The sequence below is a fragment of the Bufo gargarizans genome, chromosome 3, assembly GCF_014858855.1.
Source record: "Bufo gargarizans isolate SCDJY-AF-19 chromosome 3, ASM1485885v1, whole genome shotgun sequence".
NCBI lineage: Eukaryota > Metazoa > Chordata > Amphibia > Anura > Bufonidae > Bufo > Bufo gargarizans.
In genome coordinates, this window is record NC_058082.1 from 205,938,193 (window position 1) to 205,959,280 (window position 21,088).

The window sequence follows — 21,088 nt, forward strand, 5'->3', positions numbered from 1 at the left end:
CTTTAAGGGGTTGTCTGGCCCCATATCAGGGGTGACGTGTACATGAAAGTGATGCAACTGCAGAGGCTCAGCAGTCATGTACCATTCATGCACATGTTATCCCTGAGGTCAGTGATTGGCTGCAGCTGTCACTTGACCTCAGACAGGACGTTCGTAGTACCAGTCCAGCAAGGACCAGAGCCATAGCTGTGGAACAGCAGGACTTTTTTAAAAAAAAGTGTTGTTTTTTTATTATTTGTACACACTTTCCATGCTTTCGGTCGATTTTATTTATTTTTTTATTTTATTTTTTTAGGTTGGAAAACACCTTTATGAATTTCTAGCCTGAAAATGTATTTTTTATTTCCTCCGCTATGTCATTCTGATAAACACAACATGAGAGGTATAATTTTATAGTATCCACAGTATTCAGTACTATCATAACGGTGGAAGCTTCTTTTAATGTGGTTATATACACAAAAGTAATAAGTGTCGGGCTATGGTGGCATGGAGCCGTTTTTTTGAAACGCAGCAAGATTAAAACATGAGGGGAGATTTATCATGAGGGTAAAATTTGACGTTAGTTGTGCTTGAGTCTGAGTTTTGCATTTTTCGCGGATTGGATGCAGACCCATTTACTTCAATGGGGCTGCAAAAGATGCGGACAGGACTCCACACGTCCATTCTGTGCTGTCCGCAAAATTATAGAACATGTTCTATTTTTGTCTACATTACGGACAAGGATAGGGCAGTTCTATTAGGGGTCGGCCATTCGCATTTTGCGGAGTGCCAATTTTCCACCCATTTTTCAAAACTGTGGTGGTTAGTGGTGTAAATATCAAAAAATTTGCAAGACGTTTGAGCAATTAAGCCCAAAAGTTGCAAAAGCCCCGTTTTGTGACTTTTTGAAGACAGTATTCTGGTGTGCAGGACTTGATGAATTCCCAATAATATTAGAAAATAGAATAATAATTTAAGAAGTGGAAATGTGCACTTGTCAAACAAAGTTTGTCTTTCTTATCTAAGCTTGATGGTTTCTTTTAGTTTGTGCGGTGATACTGTGACGTTGAGGGAGATCCACAGTTACATACTGTATACTGTACATAGAGAAATCATGCTGTGTTTACAGTGTAACATCTGCTGATTGATTGCTTCCAATGCTGGGATTTACTGCTCTGAGAGAGACACATGCAGCTTCCCCATTCAGTGACTAGGCTCAGAGCTGTAAATGCTAGTTGATCAATGTTAAGTTAACTACTGGTAACATTTCTAGGGATCAATTTGTGTTGACAAACCCTTTAAGACATGATCATATTTCTGTTTTATTTTGTAGATAGGGGAACGTGGTGTCAATCTAAGTGGAGGCCAGAGACAGCGAGTCAGCTTGGCTCGTGCCCTCTACAGTTCAAGTAACTTAGTTCTTTTGGATGATCCGCTCAGTGCTGTAGATGTTTACGTGGCAGCAGAGTTATTCAGCAAGGCAATTAAAACTGGAATGCAGGACAGGAGTGTCATATTTGTCACACATCAATCACAGGTATTGTACGGGTGTTTAGTTTACATTACGTCAGGGGAAAGAGGAAAACAATTCCAAGAAAAAAAGAGTGTTAGTCAAAGAGCAATTCGGATGGAAGTCCAAAAGATCTTAGAATAACCGCAGGGCGCCAAAGGGAGGAGAGGCAATCACCAAGGTATGAAGGGTGGGAGGCTGCCAGTAGTGACTGTATATGTAGAGTAGACTGCTACATAGGAGAATACAGCAAAAGGAAGGAAATTTTTTTTAAAATCTGCCACAAAGAAGGTGCCAAACCACTGTCACTGAGAGCAATCCTCAAAGTGGAAATTAAAAATAGAAATAGAAACTTGCGTGTGGTTATAATTATAAAGTAAAAAGATGTATCATCTAGAGTAGAGAGAGATGATCCACTGCAATAAAATGATCAAATGCAATAAAATAAATACATATATTACTTTTATAAAACAAAATTGTGAACAGATAACTCACTTCACCAGGGAGGTAGTTTGTGGAATAAGCTCAAGACACTTACAATCTCGACCTCCCTCACCTGGATCGTTTGTAGTGTCAGGAGGAACGGCAGTCCTGTAGATGGTACTTCTGGTAATTCCCTTTATTAGTATCACAGGTGGGCTCAACGCATTTCGGGCGTGTTGCCTCATTCCCACTTCCTCAGGAGCAATCACAATTTGTATAAAAAATAATAAAGTCTTTTGCATACACATTATGGGTTGTCTTTATATATAATCCGAGCATGTATTCCCGCCTAAATGATCCTTGAAGCAGCCAGACACGTCACTTCCGGTTCCGGACTTTGCGTTCCACGGTGGAACGCATGTGGAATATTCTATTCTAAGTTTAAAACATAAAGATTATACTATATCTAACATATAGCAGCAATGTCTTCGTGGAATAATATATATAAATGTATATTTGGGCCTGGGAGATGGATACAAATTATGGAGAAGAGGTTAAATGTTTTTCCACAGAAGCGGGCGAGACCGGAAGAGACAGTACTTCCGGTCCCGCCTCTGTGGAACGCATCAGTGCGCTTCCGCTTCCGGTTCTCGGTGGAGCGCAGGACTGGAGTGCACGGGAGTGCAAAATACCCATCAGGAAGAGGGATGTATCTTTTTGGAGTATATTGCGAGGATAGAGGTGTTGATACTCAGTTAATGTAAATGTGTGACCTATATATAGTAAAATATTGGCCTATTATAAAAGAACATGGGACAATTGGGTAATAAAAGACAATCATAAATAAATACGATGTATATGTGTGACCTATATACTGTATAATACAATATTGGCCTATTATAAAAGAACATGGGGAAATAAGACAATTGGGAAATAAAAGACAATCAAGACAATACAATAAAATAATACAATAAAATGATGGATAGATAGGTAAAATTGATCCAATGGGAGAATAGATACCTAAATAAAAGATGTATTATAATAGGATAGTAAAGGGACCAAAGATAAGCATATTATGGTCTCTATCATAAGTTTTATAAAAGAGGATCAAGGTCGGTATTTGACATTACATTTAGTCATATTATGAATTTCTACAATCAACGCAGATACATCAGTAGATAAATAAATAAATAAATACATAAAGATATATAAATAAAGGTAAAAATACACATTGGATTGTAGCAGAGGGTCCCATATTGAATGGTGTTTGGGTAAAAATATCCTATTTTGGCACCCGAGATTTTTAGAGAAATGTCTTTTAGAACAGGTAATTTACATATTCTAGCTAAATGTCTTTTGGGGCTAATAATTCACATATTCTAGAGATTCATTAAGTCCGAAGGGAGATAAAGTATTGAGACGGTATATCCATCTCCGTTCTACACAGTAATTGTTAAGATTGGGGGATCCACTCCAAAGGGGTAACTCTAAGGAGGGAGGGGTCACTCTCGTGGTAGACGGAAAAGTGTCTGGAAACGCTATGTGTTAATACTTTTCAATTGATATTTGAACGGTGTTCGTTCATTCTCTCTCGGAGGGTCTGGGCGCTCCTAACTATATATTGTAAGTTACATGGACATTGTAAAAGGTAAATCACATTGTTTGTCCCACAGTTCATGTCGTGTTTTAGAATAAATGTTTCATTGGAAAGAGAAATATTGATTTCTTTTTTATTATGAGTAATGATATTACAGCATTTGCATCTCCTGATATTGCATCTGAATGCTCCTTTTTAGTGGGGTTACCTGTTGTTAAAGAGGTGTGTGGAAATTTGTTGTCTTTCTGTATATTGGGGCAAGATGGTGCAATGATATTTTTCAGAGTTTTTGCTCTTTGATAGGTAATAACTGGGAGGCGAGGTAATTAGTTTTTTAAGATGGGATATTTTTTGAGCACCCCTCAGTGTTTGATGAATATTTGTCTAATAGCCATATGTCTTGAGTTGTACCTGGTTTAAAGATTCAATTCGGAGTTTTTGAGGGTTTCATGTTGTGTTTTTTTTTCCCCTGTATGTTTGGGTTTCAAGGCTTCTTTTTGATATTATTTTAGGATTCGCTTAGTGGACTCTTTTATACATGTTTTAGGATAGCCTTTCTCTTTTAAACGATAATGGAGAGTCTGAAGTTGTTGTTTCAAAATGCGATCGTCCAAGCAATTCCTTCAGATTTTTTTCATTTGACTGAAGGGAATGTTCTTTTTCCACTTCAGATGGTGACAACTAGTATAGTCCAAATAACTATTGGCATCTATTTTTAAAAAAATGAGTTTTGGTAGTGATTTTATCAGATGTTGAGATAAGATGGATATCTAGGAAGATAGCTTCCATGTAACTGTATTCGAGGCTAAATGATAGTCCCCAATCATTGGTGTTCAGTCTTTCATTAAACAATAGAAGTTTCCCTATACTTCCTTCCCAAATAAAGATAATATCATTGTTATACCGATGAAAGAACCTAATATGTGGGTGGGAGAGTAGACCAAATTTGTCCTCAAAAAGCACCAAGAGGTTCACATATGAGGGGGCGAACTTAGTTCCCATTGCGCTTCCCTTCTCTTGAATGTAGAAAACTTTTTTGAAATAGTTATGGTGTAATATAAACTCAATAGCTCTCAAGATGAATTCTTTTTGGAGCTCGGGTATGACGGGGTCTGCTCTGAGAAAATCAACAAGATCACTGAAAATAATCTCTCACAGACAGTTGCTGTAACAATAGAAATATCACTGAAGGCAACTTCCTAAAACGTAACTTTTAATACATATACCATAAAATACATCCAATAAGACAGGTCCCGCCAGGACCAATAAATCCGTAGTACAGCAAGTGAATCAGAAAGCTATCACATAAGAAAGGTTAGCAACTAGAGAAGACGGTTAGTGCAGATGGGACAACACGTAAAAAACACCAATGTCGATCCCTATGCTTACCCTAAAAAGATCTGCTCAGCCCAGAGATACACCTTGATGGTAGGAGTACTCTGTCCACGTGCCTCGGCTAGCCTGTCCTTATGCAGCCCTATCACTTATCTGATACAAAATACACAATACACAATCCGTTATCTGATACAATATACAAAGTCCCAAGTTCCCACGCGTTTCCCCTTGTAATAAACAAGGTTCATCTGGGGACAGATGGTGTCAGTCTAATACTGGAATAACTAAGTAACCGACAAGAATAGATGAAAATACATACAGTACAGACCAAATGTTTGGACACACCTTCTCATTCAAAGAGTTTTCTTTATTTTCATGACTATGAAAATTGTAGATTCACACTGAAGGCATCAAAACTATGAATTAACACATGTGGAATTATATACAAAACAAAAAAGTGTGAAACAACTGAAAATATGTCATATTCTAGGTTCTTCAAAGTAGCCACCTTTTGCTTTGATTACTGCTTTGCACACTCTTGGCATTCTCTTGATGAGCTTCAAGAGGTAGTCAACTGAAATGGTCTTCCAACAGTCTTGAAGGAGTTCCCAGAGATGCTTAGCACTTGTTGGCCCTTTTGCCTTCACTCTGCGGTCCAGCTCACCCCAAACAATCTCGATTGGGTTCAGGTCCGGTGACTGTGGAGGCCAGGTCATCTGGCGCAGCACCCCATCACTCTCCTTCATGGTCAAATAGCCCTTACACAGCCTGGAGGTGTGTTTGGGGTCATTGTCCTGTTGAAAAATAAATGATGGTCCAACTAAACGCAAACCGGATGGAATAGCATGTCGCTGCAAGATGCTGTGGTAGCCATGCTGGTTCAGTATGCCTTCAATTTTGAATAAATCCCAAACAGTGTCACCAGCAAAGCACCCCCACACCATCACACCTCCTCCTCCATGCTTCACGGTGGGAACCAGGCATGTAGAGTCCATCCGTTCACCTTTTCTGCGTCGCACAAAGACACGGTGGTTGGAACCAAAGATCTCAAATTTGGACTCATCAGACCAAAGCACAGATTTCCACTGGTCTAATGTCCATTCCTTGTGTTCTTTAGCCCAAACACGTCTCTTCTGCTTGTTGCCTGTCCTTAGCAGTGGTTTCCTAGCAGATATTCTACCATGAAGGCCTGATTCACACAGTCTACTCTTAACAGTTGTTCTAGAGATGTGTCCGCTGCTAGAACTCTGTGTGGCATTGACCTGGTCTCTAATCTGAGCTGCTGTTAACCTGCGATTTCTGAGGCTGGTGACTCGGATGAACTTATCCTCCGCAGCAGAGGTGACTGTTGGTCTTTCTTTCCTGGGGCGGTCCGCATGTGAGCCAGTTTCTTTGTAGCGCTTGATGGTTTTTGTGACTGCACTTGGGGACACTTTCAAAGTTTTCCCAATTTTTCACACTGACTGACCTTCATTTCTTAAAGTAATGATGGCCCCTTGTTTTTCTTTATTTAGCTGCTTTTTTCTTGCCATAATACAAATTCTAACAGTCTATTCAGTAGGACTATCAGCTGTGTATCCACCTGACTTCTCCACAACGCAACTGATGGTCCCAACCCCATTTATAAGGCAAGAAATCCCACTTATTAAACCTGACAGGGCACACCTGTGAAGTGAAAACCATTTCAGGTGACTACCTCTAGAAGCTCATCAAGAGAATGCCACGAGTGTGCAAAGCAGTAATCAAAGCAAAAGGTGGCTACTTTGAAGAACCTAGAATATAACATATTTTCAGTTGCTTCACACTTTTTTGTTATGTATATAATTCCACATGTGTTAATTCAGTTTTGATGCCTTCAGTATGAATCTACAATATTCATAGTCATGAAAATAAAGAAAACTCTTTGAATGAGAAGGTGTGTCCAAACTTTTGGTCTGTACTGTAAGATAAGCAACAAAAAACGAAGCACCCCAAGTATGCAGTGGTCTGTGATGAGAGGTCCCTAAGAAAGATACACAGTATAATATTCAACAGATTCAAAAATGACCGAAAGATAAAGGCCACTAATTCAGAGCGATTAACTTATATGACAAAGATGAAAGTAAATGTCATCCTCACACATACCAGGGTGCACAGTTGGAGGGCTCCAGGGGGCAAAAGATGCAGCTCCATTAGATCTAAGGAAGTACTCACTTTTAAATGTAAGACCTTGGGTGGGTTAAAGCCCCATAGGTGGATCCAGGCTTCCAGACTGCTCATCCCGGTCAGATGACCTGGGTACGTATAGCCATTGGGTAAGTTATCCCTCAGGCTCCTCCCTACGTTCTCGCCCCTAGGACTCCTATTTAATTAATGGGAAGGTAGAGTGATATACAGATGTGCGCCACGTCATATACCTGTGGAGCGCCAACAGATATGCGGTAAACTGAGTGGCCTATTACATGAGCGAAGCGCGGGATCACATAATACATGGTGAGATCCCGCGATATCTCGCTGCATAGGCATACAGGAAGTGCGGACGTATTGTGATCACATGATGTATTAATGTGTTCGCATCAAAGATGGCCGTGCATTTCACCAATATCAAGTGTGGAACGCAAGGTTATTGAGAACAGGGAATGCTGTGAATGGTGGAAAAGATAGAATAAACCCATATATATCCCAAGATTACATAAACAGGGGCAGCATAAAAAACAATAATGTCAGCACCCAAGACATATCCACAGGGGACAATGTGGCAGATAGAACTGACTATAAACACGGCATCAGATCACATGGCATAAAACTAGTACACATGTGTGATATTACAGCATACTAGACGTGGTAAGATATCACAGATTTTGCTGTGTATTCATACTATATTGATGACATACAGCCAAAGAGGGAAAATCGTCAACTTCCAATGTAGTGAACACATAGTGAGTACTCCAGTGACACACAGCCATTACTACTATAAAAGATATTGCCAAATATTTTAAAACACACTCAGATGCATGAAGTTTTATCAGATAATCACATTACACTTCCTATGTCAATAAATATTTCCATCTCCATTGGGAGGTGAAGCACTATACGCTCAGAAAGGAGACTGGCCATGGATATGAGATACACCGGGGGACTCAGATAAAACAAGAGAATGTAAGTCTCTCATTAAGTCCCCTGGGTGACTGGGATTGGAATCTATTTATCCATTCTGTTTCTTTTTGGAGGATTCTACAATCCCAGTCACCCTTTCTGGGAGAAGGTCTCACCAATTCCAGTCCTGAGAATGTCAGTGATTTCAAATCCCCACCATGACACTCCCAGATATGGTTAGCTACCGGGGTGTTTTTCTTTTTCTTGATGTCATTTATATGTTCTAGAACACGTCGGCGGAATACCCTGAATGTCTTCCCCACATAGTCCAGGGGGGCAAGTGCACTGACAGAGGTACACAACCCCCTTGCTCCCGCAGTTCATAAAGTCCCTTACATCATACCTTTTATTTGTAACTGAGCAAGTGTTGTTTTTTGTATTATTCACAAAGCGGCAGGCAGAGCATGTACCACAACGAAAGGTACCGAGTGGTTTTCTATCTAGCCATGTCCCTGCAGGAACCAGGCGTGAAAAGTGACTATGGACCAGCTGGTCCCATAGAGATCTACCCCATCTAAAGGTGATACTCGGGTGAGGTAGGAGCACATCAGCCACGTCCGGGTCCATTAGAAGGATTGGCCAATATTTGTTGATAATTGCTCTTAACTTCTGATTCTCAACATCATAGGTAGAAATAATCCTGATAATGTCACCCCCTTTAGCATCAGACCCCTTGGGGACTAGAAGGGTGTTACGTTCCCGTGTTTCCGCATGTTGAAAGGGCTTTCTTAGGACTTGTTGGGGATAACCTCTCATCCTAAACCAGTTCTGAAGTTTCCTAAACTCATGGTAAAAACCTTATGCATCTGAACAGTTTCTCCTCATCCTTAAATATTGGCCCCGGGTATCCCTCTTTTCAAATTCATTGGGTGATGACTGTCCTAATGAAGAAGGTTGTTAGTCGCGGTGGCCTTTCTAAAGGTTGTTGTGACCAGTCTGTCTCCCTCTTTGGTGACTCTGACATCCAAGAATGTCAGAGTATCTGGATGGAGCTCAAAGGTGAATGATAAACCTAACTCATTCGTATTAAGCTCTCTTACAAATAATTCAAACTCGTCAGGGTCACCGTTCCATATCACGAAGACTTCATCTATATAGCGTGTCCAAAAGACAATCTTGTCACTCCACCATGCTTGCATATCGGAAAAGACCACCTTGTCCTCCCACCAACCCAGGAGGAAATGGAGAGGGTTTTATTTTTCATTTTTTTATTCTCTGAGAAATCTTTTAACTGCTAGAAGTCCTAAATCATGTTTGATGTTACTATAGAGGGAGGAAACATCTAAGGTGACCCAGATGAATCCTTTCCTCCATTAGAAAGAATCTAATATGTTGATGATATGGGTAATATCTGTCAAATATGAGGGGAGTTGTACAACGTATTTTTGAAGAAAATTATCTACATAAGCTGAAAGGTTGGATGTGAGGGAGCCAATACCAGATATTATAGGTCTCCCTGGGGGTTTTTCAATGGATTTGTGAATCTTTGGCAGGAAATAAAATCGAGATATAGATGGATGGAGTATCGTAAGAAATTTATTTTCTTTCTTATCTATGATCTCTGAGTGGAACCCGAATTCAATGAGTTGGACGTTGCCCTGAGGTTTGATCGTCTTTCCCAGGCCCTAATTTGATTGTTTTGGTAATCTGACTTTTCTACTTCAGATGGTGACAACTAGTACAGTTTAAATAACTATTGGCAAATACTTTTTTTAAATGAGTTTTGGTAGTGATTTTATCGGATGTTGAGATAAGATGGATATCTAGGAAAATAGCTTCCATGTAACTGTATTCAAGTCTAAATTATAGTCCCCAATCATTGGTCTTTCTCGCCCGCTTCTGTGGAAAAACATTTAACCTCTTCTCCATCATTTTTAGCCCTCTCCCAGGCCCAAATATACATTTATATATATTATTCCATGAAGACATCACCGCTATATGTTAGATATAGTACAATTCCACATGTGTTCCATTGCAAAGTCCACAACTGAAAGTGACGTGTCTGGCTGCTTCAGGGATCATTTAGGCGGGAATACATGCTCTGATTCTATATAAAGACAAACCATAATGTGTATGCAAATAACTTTATAATTTTTTAATACAAATTGTGATTGCTCCTGAAGAAGGGGGAATGAGGTAACACCCCCAAAACGCATTAAGCCCACCTGTGATACTAATAAAGGAAATTACCAGAAGTACTGTCTACAGGACTGCCATTTCAAGCGATCCAGGCGAGGGAGGTCAAGTTTGTGGGTGTCTTGAGCTTATTCCACAAACCACCTCCCCGGTGAAGTGAGTTATCTGTTCACAATTTTGTTTTATAAAAGTAATATATGTATTTATTTTATTGCATTTGATCATTTTATTGCAGTGGATCATCTCTCTCTACTCTAGATGACACATCTTTTTACTTTATAATTATAACCACACGCAAGTTTCTATTTCTATTTTTAAGTTCCACTTTGAGGATTGCTCTCAGTGACATACAGTGGTTGGGCGCCTTCTTTGTGGCTGGTTTTTATAATTTTTCCTTCCTTTTGCTAGTTTATATTACATTATGCTTTTAAATTACTCTAATATATCCGACACTTCAAAATCTCTGTTAGGCTCCTTTCACACCTGCGTTCAGGTGTCCGCTCGTGAGCTCCGTTTGAAGGAGCTCACGAGCGGCCCTGAACGCAGCCGTCTGGCCCTAATGCATTCTCAGTGGAGGCGGATCCACTGAGAATGCATCCGCCTGCCAGCGCTCAGCCTCCGCTCCGCTCAGTGAGCGGACACCTGAACGCTGCAAGCAGCGTTCGGGTGTCCGCCTGGCCGTGCGGAGGCGAGCGGATCCGTCCAGACTTATAATGGAAGTCAATGGGGACGGATCCGCTTGAAGATGACACCATATGGCTCAATCTTCAAGCGGATCCGTCCCCCATTGACTTTCAATGTAAAGTCGGAACGGATCCGCTCAGGCTACTTTCAGACTTAGAAAATTTTTCTAAGTTCTAATGCAGACGGATCCGTTCTGAACGGAGCCACCGTCTGCATTAATATGAGCGGATACGTTCAGAACGGATCCGATCGAACGCAGGTGTGAAAGTAGCCTAAGTAAATATTTTTGTTTATGATCAGAGATCCTAACTAGGGGCATAGCTATAGTGGAAGCAGGGGAAGCAGCTGCTATGGGGCCTGAACTCAGAAGGGGCCCACCCAGGAGGAAAACTCAAAAATGTTATTGTCAGACTTAAGTTCATGCAGCTGCAGTTTTTTACAGTGTATCAGTTTAGGTAAGACCCTGTCACATTGAACATGGTATCTGATCAGCAGACAGCATGTTATAGAACAGGAGGAGCTGTGTAAATTGATTTATAGTTTAGTGTGAAAGATTTTTGTATAACCTTATAAAACTTCAGTTTTCCGCCTTGGAGTCTACTGGGCGGTCCTAATCAGTCATTGACAGCTATTTCTGTATGCATACTGATATAGGGAAGGTTGTCAATGACCCATTGGACTCCTAAGCCTAAAACTGCAAAGTTTTAGATCAAGAAACAACAAATTATACAGAATCTTTTCATACAAAACGATATGTCTACACAGCTTATCCTGAGGTATGTGTTGCCTGATGAGCGGAGTATATTTTCAACGTGACATTTTTTTTAACATGAAAAGTTTCCTTTAACAATGTCAGGACAGAAACATCAAAGGTCCATGCTGAGAAACTCAGGGAATACACTACTTTGGTCCATATCTACAGATAACAGACCATGGAGACTATTGGAGACAATTGTCCCCAGTAATCACCAGGTCCATGTCCTATGTGGAAATACACACATTGATGCAGAGGGAGCTGAGTAATGGCAACGCCCCCATTGCTGCTAGAGGCTAATTTGCATATATCATATATCATTCTCAGCAATGCGGGCACATATGAACATGCGACCAACACAGATGCCTTCAGCTGCCAAGTGCACATGTAACAAGTCAGCCAGTGTCATAGGTACAAATCTACTGACAGGTGCCCTTTATACATATTGTAAATTTAGACTAATTGATGTGTCAGATATGTTTCTGATGGGAAACCCATTCCAGGAAAAGTAGAGTGGCCAAAACCAGTATTGTTGTCCCTAGTAACCAATCCGATTACGGCTATCATCAAGAAAATGCAAACAATTACATGATTTGTTATAATAAACAAATTGAAATGCCCTTTGGACAAGGCCTTAAAGGGAGTCTTTCACCTAAAATGACCATTATACACCACAAACATCATGATATCCATTACATTCCCCATATTATAATCTTACCTTTCATATTGCCGTCCATCGCCTATTTTCTATTAAAAACTCTTTTATTCAATATGCTAAATAGGTTCTGAAGGTGCCCAGGGGCGGCGTTTATGCGGCCGGTGCCCATGCCCCACGTCGCTGTTCAAATCTAACCCCTCCCCTTTCACCCCTCTGGGCCGCTCTAGGTTCTTCAGATTCCATCCTCCCGTCATTGACAAATCCGGCGCCTGCGCCGTTCAACATAATCCTCGCGCCTGTGCACTCTATTACCCACTAGGGCAGAGGGAGCAGAGCGTTTAATGCGCATGCGCCGGCCTGTACCTCCCGATCTAGCCGGCGGAAGTAAACTGCCGCAAGATTGGGATGTACGGGCCAGTGCATGCGCATTAAACGCTCTGCTCCCTCTGCCCTAGTGGGTAATGGAGTGCGCAGACGCGAGGATTATGTTGAACGGCGCAGGCGCCGGATTTGTCAATGACGGGAGGATGGAATCTGAAGAACCTAGGACGGGCCAGAGGGATGAAAGGGGAGGGGTTCGATTTGAACAGCGACGTGGGGCATGGGCACCGGCCGCATAAACGCCGCCCCTGGGCACCTTCAGAACCTATTTAGCATATTGAATAAAAGAGTTTTTAAAAGAAAATAGGCGATGGACGGCAATATGAAAGGTAAGATTATAATATGGGGAATGTAATGGATATCATGATGTTTGTGGTGTATAATGGTCATTTTAGGTGAAAGACTCCCTTTAAACAGTATATTTCCTAAAATGTGTACCCTATAAAATATTGATATCAGAATAGGTACAAACATCCACCAGTTTAGAAGTGACTGTTACTGTGTGAACAGTTAAACAAGTTAAAGATGAAATGATCTCCAAATGGCATAAAGTTAAAAATGACAAATTATATTTTAAGAAAAAAATATTTTTTTATTTTCATCTTTTACATTTTCAAAATAACAAAAAAGGAAAAGGCACAGAAGCAAAACTTTGGGCACCCTGCAAGGTTAGTACCTAGTAGCACCCCCTTGGCAAGTATCTTAGCTTGTCACTTTTTGTAGCCAGCCAAGAGTCTTTTGAATTCTTGTTTGAGGGACTTTCATCCATTCTTCCTTTTGAAGTCTGTCCACAGATTTTGAACTATGCCCAGTTAAGTAGACTGTGAGAGCCATTGTAAAGCCTTCAGCTTGCACCTTTTGAGGTAATCTGTTGTAGATTTTGAGATGGAATCGAACCCGAGTTCGGTATCAAGGTTTTTTACGGTAATAATTAATTCACAAAGTTATTACACAAAGTCTTGCAAGAGTTCGCAAAGTAATAACTTCAGCTCATCGGAGCCAATACATTCTAATACTGTATGGAGCGGGAGTATTACAATCAAGGTTTTATGTGAATCGACTTCGGATGAAGCATCCGAGGTCGATTCGCTCATCCCTACTTAAAATGTTGAAAAGTGTGTTTCATTTTTAACTTTATGCCTTATGGAGATCATTTCACCTTCAACTTAACTGTTCACAGTAACAGTCATTTTTTGACCTGGGGCGTCCAAACTTTTATATGCCACTGTACATGTTCCCCTAGTGACTGTTACTTTTGGGGAGTGAGTATTTTTGTGTCATATATACTGTAGGTTGGCTAGTACTACAATTACTATGAAGTGCGCTATCACAACTGTACTTAAACTAAACTGGAAATACTTTTTTTTAAACTATTAAGAATTTCCATGTAACTGACATAATTTTTTTTTCTAGTACCTTGTGGAGTGTGATGAAATTTTATATATGAAAGATGGGTACATTTCTGAACAGGGAACACATGAGGACCTAATAAATTTAAAGGGTGATTATGCTCTTTTATTTGAGAGTATGCAGGAAACAGTAAGTATACTTCACCTAAATGACTCTGTTTCTGTGACAAAGTTTACTCAGTAGCTTGCATGCATGCTGTCATAAAGCGACAGGGTGTTTTATATATACTCAATATTCATTAAAAAAAACTACAATTTTTCCAAAAATGTTTTTCTTTTTCATTTTCGAAATGCTTTGCAATTGAAAATTAAACACAAAATATTGTCATTCTATAGCAGTCTCATATAGATAAGGAAGCCATTGTCAATTAACTGCTGTGAGGGAAAGATGTCATCTGTTAGTATAATTGGAGATTCATAGAATTAAGGTGATGATATGACAGCTCTTTTGTTCTCTTGATAGACCTAAATAAAAGATACCCACACAAGAGAATTGCACTTATCAGTGTAATGTGTGATGCTATATTTAAGTCACTCCTGGTTCAATTAGAGTTAGTATTTAAACAGTCCTCCTCATCATGCTGTTCACATTTTGACATCATGAGACCAAGACGACACCTAACAATTGATCAACAATACCTCGCCATTGTGAGGCTTCAAGCAGGATGTCCTCAGACGGAAGTGCCCACTGAGCTTAGAGTGTCACAGAGAGTCATCAGCAGGTTGCAACAGAGATACAGAGAGACTGGAAAAGATACCTTCTATACTGGCATAGAAGTGGACGTCGTTTGGCCACATCCCACACTGATGACCACTTCATTGTGAAAAATTCCCAGCGGAACTGGATGATAAATTCCAAACAACTCCAGGCACATTTAAGGGAAGTGAGAACCACCCAAGTGTTATGTCAGACCATTCAAATCCATTTACGTCAGCGTGGTCTGCGTGCTAGATGACATGCAATGGTACCTGACCACAACACCAGGCACACGTGTCATCGTCTTGCAGTGGCCCTCAGTGCTGTTCACTGAGGAAACTCGATTCACACTGGGCAGAAATAATGGCCACCAACGATATAGGAGAGTGCTATGCATCAGCCACTGTTGTCACCAGACGAGCCTATGCTGGTGGTAGTAGTGGGGTTACAGTGTGGGCAAGTGTGTCTAGTTAATACAGAACTGCCCTACACTTTGTGACTGGTACAGTGACAAGCCCATAGTACTTGAATAAAATCATTAATCCAGTCATTGTGCAACAACACAGACTTAATTTCATCTTCATGGATGACAATGCGCCAGCTCATCGAGGTCGCATCATTAGGGAACGGCTGCTGGAGACTAGGGTACTTCAAATGGAGTGGCCTGCACTTTCTCCAGACCTGAATCCCATTGAAAACCTATGAGATCAGCTGAGTCGCCATGTGGAGGCTCGTAACTCTATACCTCAGAACCTCAATGACCTGAGGGCCCCCTTGAGGAAAAGTGGGATGCCATGCCTCAGCAGACAATAAGTCGACATGTGAACAGTATGGGACATCGTTGTCAAGCTGTGATGGATGCTCAAGGCCACATGACAAGTTAATGAGACATTGACATTTTTTGTGGGGTTATACCCACCACGGTTGTTGATTTTTGTTTCAATAAATTGTTTGAGATGAGGAAATCACAGTTGCATGCTTGCACTTAAATGCCCTACTTGCATGATATAATATCACTGTAGTGTAGAGCTGCATGTGTAAATGTTATAAGACCAACATTTATTTTACTGATACTGCTAATGACGGTGATGATTTTATGTGGACACAACCTCTTTTAGTCATTGGTAGTTTTTTCTTTACTCTTTATTGTTGACCTTTCATGCTTTTAGAGTGGGCAATAATTATTATGATCAGTCGAAAAAATTGTTATTGCCACGTGCAGTGAGGCCTTAAAGGGGTTTTCCCATCTCACACATTGGTGGTATATATTGTTAGAATATGCCACCAACTTCAGATTGGTGCAGGTCCCAGAGGTGGGACCTATCTCTATTTTTATCTCTAGAATGGGTCTCCAAAGTGTACAAGCGTGCACTGTGCAAGTGCAGCTACCCTCCATACGCATACAATGACATCCACTGCACATAAAAAAAAAAGTATAATGCACAGTGCATGTTTATTTATGGATGATTCTGGATGGAATAACGAAGTCTGCTGGATTATTTCATACAGAAAAAAAATAATGTTTTTTTTTAAACTATACTACCATGAATACCTAAAAGGACATTAATTTAGCCTCTGTCAGGTAAGTGGGAGCCTATAGATACATATACACTAAGGCCGGGTTCACACCTGCATGTGAACTCCGGCACTGTAATGAGGCCACTGTAATAGGTGTGCATAACGGCTTTCAGCCAGACAAAAAGTACTACATGCAAAAAAAATTTGTCTGGCCGAAAGTCAGCATACATCCGGCGGTGAACTCAGCCTAAAAGCTATCCCAGCAGATACTGCAAATGCAGTGCTTATTTTAAGTAGATAACCTCTATAAATGCTCCCATACACATTAATGTATTGTCGGCTGAACCCATTCGGAATGGCAGGTTCAGCCGACAATGAAAATGTGTATGGAAAACTCCCAACTCTCCATTGAGAGATGATGTCGGGGGAGAAAAGGATCAGGTCAACTGATTCTCCTGACTTACAACCAGGGCTTTTTTTCTCAGAGAAAAGGTGGTGGAACTCACCCCCCCCCCCCCCTCCCCTGGCCATGCCCCTACCCACCCCTAGGACCGCCCCCTAAAACAGCTCCTTTAGAGAACAGTGATGCAAGTAAAATTTGGGGGGGCTTTAAAAGTCCAGCCCAGCAAAGAAACCCCCCAGATGGGGATGGCACTGTTAATGGGGGATCTGGGGATGGCACTGTTATGGGGTGGAGGATCTGGGGATGGTACTGTTATGGGGTGGAGGATCTGTGGATGGCACTGTTATGGGGTGGAGGATCTGTGGATGGCACTGTTATGGGGGATCTGTGGATGGCATCCACAGATCCCCCATCCTATAACAGTGCCATCCACAGACCCCCCCATCCTATAACAGTGCCATCCACAGACCCCCCTACCCCATAACAGTGCCATCCACAGACCCCTCCCCATCCTATAACAGTGCCATCCACAGACCCCCCCACCCCATAACAGTGCCATCCACAGACCCCCCCACCCCATAACAGTGTCATCCACAGACCCCCCATAACAGTGCCATCCACAGACCCCCCCACCCCATAACAGTGCCATCCACAGACCCCCCACCCCATAACAGTGCCATCCACAGACCCCCCACCCCATAACAGTGCCATCCACAGACCCCCCCACCCCATAACAGTGCCATCACAAGACCCCCCCACCCCATAACAGTGCCATCCACAGACCCCCCACCCCATAACAGTGTCATCCACAGACCCCCTTCCCCACCCTTTAACAGTGTCATCAACAGACCCCCCATTGCCGCTCCAGTACAGTTATAAAATGTGTAATTAAATTAATAATGATTCATGCTGCCCCCTCTGTAGTATAACATTCAATATATTGTACTCACAGGGCTACTGTTATCGTAATGCAGGCCGGCCGGGCAGACGAGCGGCAGCGTCACTGACTGACGTCACGTGCCTGCGCCGCCTACTTTATGAATGAAGGGGGCGGTGCAGGCACGTGACGTCAGTCAGTGACGCTGCCGCTCGTCTGCCCGGCCGGCCTGCATTACGATAACAGAATCCCTGTGAGTACAATATATTGAATGGTATACTACAGAGGGGGCAGCATGAATCATTATTAATTGAATTACACATTTTATAACTGTACTGGAGCGGCGGGGCCGGAGCACAGTGAACGCACCGGCCCCCAGCTCCTCCTCCCAGTCCCTCCCCACTGATACATCGCAGCCTGCCATGCTGGAGCATGACAGGCTGTGATGTCAAAAGGTGGCGGAACGCATATAACGCATATACACTCAGTCAAAATGAGGATGTATGTGTATGGGGGAGTTGGGAGAGGGTTTGGTTGACAACTCTTGAAGGTCTATGGGCACCTTAAGTGTCATATATCATTGTGAAATTTCTAGCATACATCCAATACAATGCACGATAATTAAAGAGGTTATCTGGGAAAAGATACTGATAACTTATCCTCAGGATAGGTCATCAATATCAGATCTGTTGGGGGTCCAACTGTGGGACCCCAGCCGATCAGCTGCTGGGGGCTCCATGAGCGCCAGTGACGTCATTGTATATCAGTTATGTGGTCTAGTTGCTGCTCAGACCCATTCAAATCAATGGGGTGGAGCTGTAATACCAAGCACAGCTGCACAATGTACCGCGATGTGTTTGGTAAGCTGCCAGGAGGTCACAATGCTCACTGGAGCTCTAGTGAATGCTGCAGCTTCCTGAAACAGCTGATTGGCAAGGGTGCCTGGACTTGGACCCCTGCCAATGTGATAATGACCTATCTTGAGGATAAGTCCTCAATATCTTTTCCAGGATAACCCATGTAACATTCTATTAGGCTATATCATACTTTCTCTTCTACATAGGCAGAAATATATATATATTTTTAACAATTGTCTTTCATTACAGAATGTAATTAAAGGAACTACTCAATGTTCTACAAAACAGACTGACACTCAATGGAACAAAAATCAAGGTAAAATGAAAAATAGTAATGGTAATTCACTGTATACAGTGGTAAAATGTACCTATTACTATTCGATATTTATTTGAACACAGAAAACACAACAATGGGTCTGATGTATCCAAAGGAACACAATAGCACTTGCGATGAGAGGAACAAGGATCAAAACTGGCAATAGGGGAATGGGAATGGAAAATTGTGTACAGGCATGGGCACTTACACTTTCTCTTAGCCTAGTCAAAAATGTAATTTTTGATTTTCACAGCCAAGTGTAAATTCTATGAAATGCTTGGTGGGTCAAAGTGCTCACTATATTGGCACTTATAAAAACAAAACAATATAGCGATTATATGTGGGGTGTTTGTGTAAACTGCAGAATCAGGGTAATAAATATTGAGGTTTGTTTTGTTAACCCATGATTTGTTACAGGAAAAAAATAGATTAAAATAGAAAAGTGAAATTTAGAAATTTCACCTCCATTTTGCTTTAATTCCTGTGGAATAAACCACATTTCTAAAATCAGTTTTGAATAGTTTGAGGGGTGTAGTTTCTAAAATGGGATAATTTATGGGTGGTTTCTATTATGTCAGTTCCTCAAAGTGACTTCAGAACTGAAAATGTCAAAGTGCTTCCAAACCTTCTAAGGTCCTAAAAATATAAAAAAAAAAAATAAATAACATTACCAAAATGGCTTAAATAAATAAATAAAATAATTAGTTATTACTAGAGATGAGCTAATCAAATCTGACGAAGTGCAATTTGATCCGAATTTCAGGAAAAATTCGATTTGCAACTAATGCGAATTTCCTCGCTCTTCGTGGTAAAGAATCAAAATTTTTCCTAAAATGGCAGCTACAATGATGGCGGCTACACGTGTGAGGACATGGGGCAAGAAACTCTGGGAAGGTGGGCTGACCTATAATGCCATGCATGCAGCCAATCAGCAGCCAGACAGCCCTGTGATGTCACAGCCCTATAAATACGGTGGCCATCTTAAAATCAGACATTTTCCAGTGTTCTGACTGCACGGACAGATGTGAGAAGGCGCTAGGGACAGCAATAGGAAAAACCTAATTGTGAGAAAAAAAAATGAAAAAACAATTTATAAGTGCAGGGAAAGGATAGGGAGAAATCATTTCACAGCATCCTAGTGCAGGGAGAGATATCAGAAGGCGCTAGGGACAGTGCCAGAAAAGCGATTTACAAGTGCATGGAAAGGATAGGGAGGAATTATTTCACAGCATCTTAGTGCAGCGAGAGACGTCTGAAGTCGCTAGAGACAGTGCTAGAAAAACCTCATTGTGAAAAAAAAATTAGATTTGCAAATGCAGGGAAACATTATTTGTGGATCCAAATAGCAATTATACAGCTCTGGCATTCCAGCAATTTGTTCTTGTTCTAGGGGTGCAAGTGCTATATTGAAAAGCCTTTAGTGGCTTATATAAGTGGAAAAAGAAAAATATATACGCATTTCACTTCTGCAGTTATATGTGGTGAAAGCGTTCAGAATCCTATTTCATTACAAAAAGGAAAAAATATACGCACTTCACTCTTGCAGTTATTTGTGGCGAAAGCGTTTAGTGGCCTATTTCAGTACAGAAAGAAAAAATATTTTAATTACACTTTGGCGGTTATATGTATTGAAAGCGTTTAGTGGCCTATTTCAGTACAAAAAGAAAAATATATTCTCAGTTCACGTCGGCGGCTTTATGTCTTGAAAGCGTTTAGTGGCCTATTTCAGTACAAAAAGAAAAATATATTCTCAATTTACGTCAGCGGTTATATGTGTTGAACGCATTTAGTGGCCTATTTCAGTACAAAAAGAAAAATATATTCTCAGTTCACGTTGGCGGTTATATGTGTTGAAAGCATGGCTGGGAGTCAGCAGGGTGGCAGCAGTGGGAGGTCGGGAGCCAAACGTGCCAGGGGTAGACCACCTGCTTCCCAGCAGCCTTCCTGCCTGGGAAGTAGTGGTGCAGGGGTTCACGGAAGCAACGGCGGTAGCAGTCAGTCAGTGCGGCGGTTATATGTGTTATTTTGTATTTCAGTACAAAAAAAAAAAGTTATACGCACTTCACTCTTGCAGTTATTTGTGGCAAAAGCGTTTAGTGGCCTATTTCAGTACAGAAAGAAAAAATATTTTAATTACACTTTGGCGGTTATATGTATTGAAAGCGTTTAGTGGCCTATTTCAGTACAAAAAGAAAAATATATTCTCAGTTCACGTCGGCGGCTTTATGTCTTGAAAGCGTTTAGTGGCCTATTTCAGTACAAAAAGAAAAATATATTCTCAATTTACGTCAGCGGTTATATGTGTTGAACGCATTTAGTGGCCTATTTCAGTACAAAAAGAAAAATATATTCTCAGTTCATGTCGGCGGTTATTTGTGTTGAAAACATGGCTGGGAGTCAGGAGGGTGGCAGCAGTGGG

At 41.2% G+C, this 21,088-nt stretch overlaps 1 protein-coding gene across 2 annotated transcripts in view; it reads left to right on the top strand.

Moving 5' to 3' along the window:
• The window catches only part of LOC122931157 (multidrug resistance-associated protein 5-like), a 118,481-nt gene that overhangs the window by 42,798 nt on the left and 54,595 nt on the right, over window positions 1-21,088 (top strand). For both annotated transcript variants that reach the window (XM_044285146.1, XM_044285148.1), the window contains exons 14-16: window positions 1,313-1,516; window positions 14,006-14,131; window positions 18,603-18,669. In XM_044285146.1, the coding sequence (XP_044141081.1) occupies window positions 1,313-1,516; window positions 14,006-14,131; window positions 18,603-18,669 (397 nt within the window). The remainder of the gene's footprint in view (window positions 1-1,312; window positions 1,517-14,005; window positions 14,132-18,602; window positions 18,670-21,088) is intronic.